Source organism: Thunnus maccoyii, chromosome 24 (genome assembly GCF_910596095.1).
Source record: "Thunnus maccoyii chromosome 24, fThuMac1.1, whole genome shotgun sequence".
Lineage (NCBI taxonomy): Eukaryota > Metazoa > Chordata > Actinopteri > Scombriformes > Scombridae > Thunnus > Thunnus maccoyii.
This window is the reverse complement of record NC_056556.1, coordinates 2,585,541-2,594,107: the sequence shown is the minus strand read 5'-3', so window position 1 is coordinate 2,594,107 and position 8,567 is coordinate 2,585,541. Positions and strand designations below refer to the sequence as shown.

General features: G+C 38.5%; 1 protein-coding gene across 2 annotated transcripts in view; it reads right to left on the bottom strand.

Annotated features, from left to right (window-relative positions):
- Window positions 1-1,486: 1,486 nt before the first annotated feature.
- nhej1 (nonhomologous end-joining factor 1) overlaps window positions 1,487-8,567 on the bottom strand; it is a 23,182-nt gene continuing 16,101 nt past the window's right edge. Inside the window, exons 7-9 of one of the 2 annotated variants that reach the window (XM_042404517.1) lie at window positions 2,796-2,973; window positions 2,601-2,713; window positions 1,487-2,005 (exon numbers count right to left, since the gene is read on the bottom strand). In XM_042404517.1, coding sequence (XP_042260451.1) covers window positions 1,925-2,005; window positions 2,601-2,713; window positions 2,796-2,973 — 372 coding nt within the window. In that variant the 3' untranslated portion in view covers window positions 1,487-1,924. The remainder of the gene's footprint in view (window positions 2,006-2,600; window positions 2,714-2,795; window positions 2,974-8,567) is intronic. The other variant, XM_042404519.1, reaches the window with a different exon arrangement.

Genomic DNA, 8,567 nt, shown 5'->3' with positions numbered 1-8,567 from the left:
AATGATTAGTCAATTAATCGATTAGTTGTCAACTATTAAATTAATCGCCAGTTTTGTTAATTGATTCATTGTTCAGAGACATTTTTTAAAAGAAAAAATGTTCAAATTCTCTGATTCCAGCTTCGTTTTCTGGTTTCTTTAGTCTCTATGACAGTTAACTGAATATCTTTGTGTCGTCATTTCAGGTTTTGGGAAACATTGATTGACATGTTTCACCATTTTTTGACACTTTAAAGACCAAACAGCTAATCAATTAATATAGAAAACATTTGCAGCCTTAATAAGATTACATTTACCTATCTTCACTGCAGTTCTTTGAGAAATTTATAACGTAGTACAAAGTCAAGAGGTAACAACATGCTCGGTGGCGTCTGCTACACAGAACTACTCTCCAGAGACTGAAAACACGATGCTGTTATTAGTCTTTGGAGCCGTTTCTAAACAAACTAACGTGACCAAACATGTCACCCAGTGCAGGAATAAGATATATCAGACTATGATACACACACACAACACTTGTTAGTAGATCAGTTCATTGATGGTTTTTGGATCCAAACATGAAGATTCATAAGAAACATCAGCTGTGAGATAAAAGGACAACGAGGCGTCTGCAGAGACAGATACAGCAGCGTGCACTGAGCCGGCTGACTCTGTCATTGTGCTGGAGATCAGCTGTGGATAATGCAGCGAGGGGAAAGGTCCGGTTTCACTAACGGAGACACGACACCCAACACCCCGCCGCTGAGCCCGCTGAGCCCCCTGCTGATGTCATACCCTCCATTGATGGAGGACAAACCGGGGTCCGAGGACCATCAGCGGGCCTTTACAAAGGATTCAAGGGGTCTGTCCATTCACAGGATCACAAGATAAATAAAGGAGGAAAACACAAACATAAAATGTGATATAAAGCCTTACAAAAAGATACATATATCTTTGCTCGTGCAGAAGAAGAAGAAGCCACTTTTCAGCAACGTTTGTCACACAGAAACACTTGAAATCTGTCGGAGTCGTGCAAGCAAACAGTGACTTTTCAACTAAAAACTTCAATAGCATTCCCAAGATGCTGCAACACCTTGAGTCAACATCTCACTGAGCTCTGAAAAGAGAGAGAGAGAGAGAGAGAGAGGCCGCTGCTCTATCGACCGCTGTCAGCTCATTATGTTCCCTCCATCCTTCTGTCTGAGCTCAGGAACAAAGAGATGTGACTCCACAATGCATCTTTACACAAGATTTTACAGATTTAACACAGATGAAATGTAAAGAAAAAGATCTGGAAGCTTGTGTATGAGAAGACAAAAATGTTTTCTGAGCAAAAATGTTAAAAAGTAGAAAGTTATTGTGGACAAGAGTCTTAAATAACTCACTTTTTTCAACACTAGAAAGGCCAAATCATGTCACGTTTACGGCTGTTTTAGGACGTCTCGCTGTATTTTGACCATTTTCTGTCGTTGATTTTGCAAATAACAGAAGAAAACAGCCGTCAGAATTATATTTACATCTTTAATCTTTAATCAACAGCTTGTTTGACTTCTCTAAAACCCCCCAAAGTCCAGACTTGTGTATGTAAACCTGCTACAAACTAGAAGAAGGTTGATTAAGCTGTTTCATTAGCTGCGTATTTTAAATATTGTTTCTGAAACATGAGCGTGATGGAATATTGTAATATTAAGTCTAATATCTCATCAAAAAAATCATTAAAAATAGAAAAACAGATTTATTGACACATTTTTATCTAAAATCTGTACATATGATTTTATTTAAATCCACTTAAAGTCTTTCAAACTGTAAAAGCTTTGATGTTTAAAAATACGTTTTTAGATAAAAACCCATTTTTCCATTTTTCACCAAATGGAAAAAAAAAGCACGTTTTTTTTTTAAATAGAGTTCTTAATGATGGTCTGTGTTTGTTTCCTACTGCTCGGGCTCATCTGAACAGTCCAACCACTTTCTTCTTCTTTGGTTTGGAGGACGGTCGCTCTGCAGGAACGGACGAGACGGAGAGAGACTGTAGACGACAAGACAGAGAAGGAGGGAAATGTCTTTTATATTCTTTACTTATTATCTCTAACATCTTTTATATTAATTCGTTTTATCTAATTTCCTGTTTTCAATCCATAAATCGTCTGATTTTGTCACTTTTAACACTGTTTAGTGAAAGTTTTGTATAAAATCTAAATTATTGTTATTATTAGTAGTATTTAATATTTAACCACGTGTTTTTTTCAATTAATTTACCATTCACTTGCTCTATAAAACATCAAAAAACAAAAAAATGCCCAAAGTGATGTCATCAAAGCTTAAAAAAAGAAATCGATATTCACATTACTGTAATGTACACCAAAGAAAAACAGCTAATTCTCAAATTTGAGGGCATGAAACCATGAAATATTTGTCATTTTTGCTTAAAAAACGACCTACATGATGAATCGAGTATCAAAATAGAGGATTAATTTTATCGCAGTCGACTGAGTTGCATCTCTAGTGAACACAGATTATTCATTTAACTTGATTAAAATCAAACTCTGCTGTTTATTTCAGACTCTTTTCATAAAAAGCTTCAGTAAAACGTGACTCAGGCTGCCGTCTTCTTCCTCTCCTACCTGCTGTGCTGTCGGTCTGTCGGCCATCTTGTCTCCAGGTGCGTCCGCCTGGCTGTTCTGGCTCTGCTCTCTGCCCGTCTCACCTGATTCCCCGCCGATCGATCCATCACCTGCTGGACGACGACAGGGTGTTTATTAGCCTGAAATGTTCAGATGTAAACCGCGAAGCTCTGACTTCCAGCTAATGAAACAAACCTAAAGATGGGGTGAGGTCGGGCTCCTCGGTGGCGAGCTGCTCCTGCTCGACGGAGCCTTCCTCTGACGGTTTGCGTTTCCGTGTGTTGCCGTGGGCGACGATGGCGCGGTACAGCTGCTGGAGGTCACTGCTGAAGCCCAGAGAGTCCCGCTGCTCGGAGCACACCTGAGGAAGAGCCTGACGCAGGAGAGACGGGAGAGACCTCTTTATAAATCTTTGTATTTAGCTAAAGGAGGAAGAACTGAAAAGACGTCAAGGAGCAACAGTGAACAAAACGTCTCCTCATCCCCCCGACAGAATGTCCATTTCCTTTATGTCAACCCCACACCTCCACCGGCTGGCTGGACATTAAAAAACTACAGAAAACAAATCAGTTCAATAATAACAACAGCAGAAAAAATAATTAAAATCAATTCTCCCCAAAAACACCAAAACAAACAAACACACACAAAAAATACACTAGCAGGTCGTAAAAGGTGCAAAGAACGACCAGAACTAATGATTATTTTTGTTATCGGTCAATTATCAATCTGCTTTTTATTTTCTCTATTAACTGATTCATCGTTTTGTCTATAAAATGTGAGAAAATGGTGAGAAATTGTCACAAATTCCCAAAACCTAAGTTAACATATTCAAAAGTGTCATTTTATTTGACCAAAAGTCAAAAAATATTCTGTTTATTATCATATATGACACACAAAAAGCATCAAATAGGCAAATTGTGTGACTCTATTCCCCATTTAGACATAAAATACATTTTCTCATCAGAAAATTCATAATATGTTAGTCCCCAGGTTTTCACTCAGTCCTGTTACCCTGACACATTCTCCCCTGGGACATTACACAGGTCACATGATCAATAGGAAGTAGCATCATTTGAGTCTTGTGAAGGACAAAAGTAAGTTCTCTCACTCTATTTTCTCTATTTTTGATCATATTGTAAGTGTGAGTGAGAATGTCAATCTCATTGTTCAGTCCTGTTACCTTAATCCTTTCTTAGATATTACGTTTTTGTTTTTTTTTAAGATAGTTTTGGAAAACAACTTGAAGGTGCTAACTGTTCTCATGCTATTAGCATTGATGCCATGTGGCTACAGTTCATGTATTTGCTAATGTTATGCTAAAAATTCAGTCCTGTTACTTATAGTCCTGTTACCCTGACACATTCCCCCCTCTAAAAATCTGAGACGTTACACAGGTCACATGATCAATAGGAAGTAGAATCATTTGAGTCTCCTGAAGGCCAAAAGTAAGTTCTCTCACTCTATTTTCTGTATTTTTGATGATATTGTAAGTGTGACTGAGAATGTCAATCTCAGTGTTCAGTCCTGTTACCTAAATCCTCTCTTAAATATTACGTTTTTTTTTTTTAAGATAGTTTTGGAAAACCATTTGAAGGTGCTAACTGTTCTCATGCTATTAGCATTGATGCCATGTGGCTACAGTTCATGTATTTGCTAATGCTATGCTAAAAAAAAATCAGTCCTGTTACTTTCAGTCCTGTTACTCATATGAAGTATTTGTCATTTGGAAACCTTTAAAAAGAAAAAAAAAAAAAAAATTGGCCTGACATTGACCATTATACACATTTTGAATGGTTAAATGTTTGGTACAGTGCTGCCCAGCAATTTACAAAATGGCAATAAATTTATTTTAGAGATACATTATGATAAACTCAGTCACAAGTCCTATTTTTGTACTTTGTCAAACAAGCACAGTCAGAAAGGTTGGAATCAAACCAACAGGCGAACAAAGATGAACTGTGAAATTATGACCCACAGTTTACAGACTCACTTCCTGCTTCAACTCTGACCTATAATACTGTTCTTACTGTAACTGTGTGCTCACACTGTTTTCCTGCAGCGCCTGATTCTTACTGGCATTTATAAGGTGAGCTCACTTTCAGTTTGACCTCCAAATAAAGTGCTTTAGATAGTCTGAATAAATGTCTGACTGCTAGAGTTTCTTTTCAGTGGTGTCACTGTGGTCTCAAGTCTTAGATATTAACTTGGTGAGTTCATGATGACCAAAGGAACAAAAATAGTCTTTCCTCCTGCCTCATTATAAGGAGACAGTTATTCACCCTTTCATTTCTGGTAATTCCCTGATAATTGCCATTAGCCTTCTACATACGGCTTCCTGAGAGTGAACATTACTCCTTTAATGGCCTCCACTCATTGGCTTTAAGTGCTGTGTAGAACAGATGTTAAAATCAGACTATTTGTTTTTTTTAAGGCAGGTAACTGGCTTCATCTCAGACTTTTTAAAACCTCAGATCTCATCTGATTCTCTGAGATCTTCTGACTGAGCGTGGTTGGGTGTTTCAGGTTGATCCAGACTGAAGCGGGACCACACCTTCGCTGTTGGGACTCCCTCTTAATAATTAATAAACCTTTAAAGGGGACATGTCATGCATGTTTCCAGGTCTATATTTATATTCTGGGGCTGTACTGGAATATCTTTGCATGATTTAAAACCTTATTTATCTTAGACTGGCTCTTTATGAAGCCCAGGCAGCATTTCATCATATGTTCACCTTTGACCTTGCTTAACATCCAACATCAGATCAGGATATAAACAACAGACAAAAAGCAGAATATGTCCCCTTTAAGGCCGTCCTCAAGGGTCATTTGTATTCTTTGGTATGTGGACTTCTCAGTACAGTGTGTCCCTAGTCTGTGTGTTTCATATCTAACTATTTGTATTCTGTATCTGCGTTGCTTGTTCTTACATAATGGACATTGTGTACCGTTCTGAGCTCTGAATTTCTTCACTGTATTTCTCTCAGTCGATCTTCAATGTGTTTAACACTATTTTTATGTGAGGAAACAGAAGTTAATCGGCACAGGAAATAAGTTTTCCCGCCTATAAAATCCACTCCATGATGAACTTGTCTGTGACAATCACCAGGATCTGTCTTTATTTTAAGACCTGATGTGATGAAATCGGGTCACTCGCTCTATGTTTAACACTATTTTTATATGAGAAAACAGAAGACAATACAAACGCCTACAAATGACCTGAACGATGAACTTGAACCTGCGTTAACTGATCTTTTTGGCCACTTGGAGGCAGCAGAAACAACCTGTATCATCAACTTTTAAGTTGAACTTGTTAGCAAACAGTTGCTTATTTCCACATCAAGCAGTTATGGAGCGACATTATCATTCATTCGGAGTCGTGTTTCTGTCCACCTGGTGAATGTAAGTCCAATATTCACTGTTTTTGCTCTCTACCAACTCCTGAGGGAAATATCTGGCTCTTTAGCTGCTAAATGCTCCACTATGTTCACCAGCTAGTCTACAGCTAACTGTGTCTGTTTGCTGTTTGGTGCTGAGCAGGTAGTGTACAGTGGCTTTTTACAGCTTCTTCTCTGAAAACAGCTGCCTGCTGCAGCCGAAAACAGTAAAGCTGCAGCCGGAGAGCTAAACAATGAGCTGAAACTCACTATAAAGCTCCGTAAAGCTGAGAGGAGCTGCAGAGATGCTATTATTGTGAAAAATATTGATTAAAGCCTCTTTAAAGTCTTGCAGTCTTGAGCTGTTCCTTTCAGTGATGATCAGTGTTTATTTCATGACCTCACGTGATGAGATTCTGCATGTTTCCTCTCTGGATTTAAGGTTTTATTTGAACATATATCAAATCACTTTTGGACATAAAAAAGTCTGCTCTGTTCTGCAGCCTGAAAGCCAACGAATCCATGGAAATAAAAAAAGAAATAAATCAGGTGCATATGAACTTAAAGCACACAGCTTGGTGCCGTCGGGTATGTTTGTTTTATGGCCCTGCTGTGGGAGTCACATGCACGAGGTGTGATGCAGGGTGTGATGCAGGGTGTGCCGAGGCTGCGATAAGCCTCTAATCAAAGCTGCATTATTGGCACAGCTGACCACAGGTAGACCAGCGAACAGGAACAACTGAAACACACACACACACACGTCGGCTCTGTCAACCACAACCCTGACAGATAAGGGTGCGTGTAAACTCATGCGACATTATGCGAACGCACGGCCGACGCGTAGAAAAACACTCACTATTCACTAAATCCTTCTTTTTTTTTCCCCCAATGGAGAGGACAAACTCTCCAAATTAGCTCCTCAAATATTGACCGGGAGAAATTGGTGGTCTCCCGCTCGCTGTCAGGGCAGAGGGGCTCCTAAACACACTTTGGTCAGGTTTCGAGGTTTCACATTGATTTATTTTTGTTATTTGTTTGTTTAAATATCGTAAAAATAAATGTATGCTCTGGTGAGGCTTAGTTCTGCTTTGGGCACAGAGAAACCAATGTGCTGAGGGGAGAGAAAGCAGCAGAAAGCCCACCTTATTCTCTCTTTTTATTCACTTACCCCCCCCACCCCCCCCCTCCTCTCTGGCTGCCAACCAGCTCACTTTAGATTATTTGATCTGAAATGTTGAGCTCAATTTGTTGGATCCGGCTGCCCTGAAGCGCTAAAAATCAACTGTCTTATTTGATCTTTTAAAGCTCCTCCTCTGCTTCCTATGGAAGATCAATACTGCTAAGAAAAGGGAAAAAAAAAAAAAAAATGGATGAAAAGTTTTTGAGCCAATCACGTTACTGGTTTCTTAGCTCTGAAACACATGAGCCAATCACAGTGAAGCATCAATCAATCTCAAGAATCTAACATGAAACGTCACCAGTGTTTTAAAAGGTGTGTTTGATTATTTTGGTGTCATTTTCATGTAATTTAATTAAAGTACAAGAGTTGGTTTAAGCACAATCAGAACTTATTTGTACAATGTCAAAATAGTTGCGTAAAGAATGATAAAAGAAAGGCTGATCAATCGCTGTGTGAAGCGGGTGTGAACGTTGCATCATCAGAGTGGGAAAGTTACAGAAATTGTTGGACACGGACCCCCGTAATCTGACGTCAGGACAGGTGTGTGTGTGTGTGTGGGTGTAATACTGTAAGAATTATCAGTATTCCTTTATAAATAAATGCAACACTGCTTCATCAACATTCCTGCTTTGTTAATGTTTTGATTCAGATTTAAACGAATCTGCCTGTTGGATAGTATTTAATTGAAATAGTCTATTTGCATTTTAAACATTACGCAATTTTTGCTGCTCATTTGCTGCAAGTATTTAGTTTTCTCATGTTGAAAAAAATCACCAAATTACCAGCAGACTGACTCAGAAACCGATTCAGGTCCGAGACATTTATTTATCAGCACAAAATCTAAGATTCAATCTCCAACAACAATTTTCTTTGTGCTGCAAAACAAAAATACCAGGAAAATCCCAAACTCTCAGAGCGCTGCTTGCTCTGGTCATTGCGAAGCCACAAAAAAAACGGCCTAGAAAGTCAAAATGATGAGACAATAAGCAACATTTTGACGATTTTGAAGTTTTACCCATGAAGTCAAAACTATGAAATACTAAGTCAAAGATTTGATATTCTTACTAAAAATTAAAAGATAGTAAATTAAAATCATGAGATAGTCAAAATGATTTGTGACACATTAAGACAACATTTTAGCTTCATAACAGATCATTTTTCACATAATCTTATATCTTATGAGTACTTTCATTTTTTTATCATGCCAAACATCTATTTTTTCCTTTTTTTTGGCAGAAAAGGGCTTCCATACCTCTCTGTATTTTAGGAAAGGTACAAAAGTGTCCACAGGGCGTGCAGACAGCAGCCAGAGGATTTGTTATCTGCTGCTGCCGACCAGAAAGGAAACGCCAGACGAGGAATAAAAAAGGTGATTACGGCAGGTCAATAACCTCGCGCCTGTTTTGTCGAGCT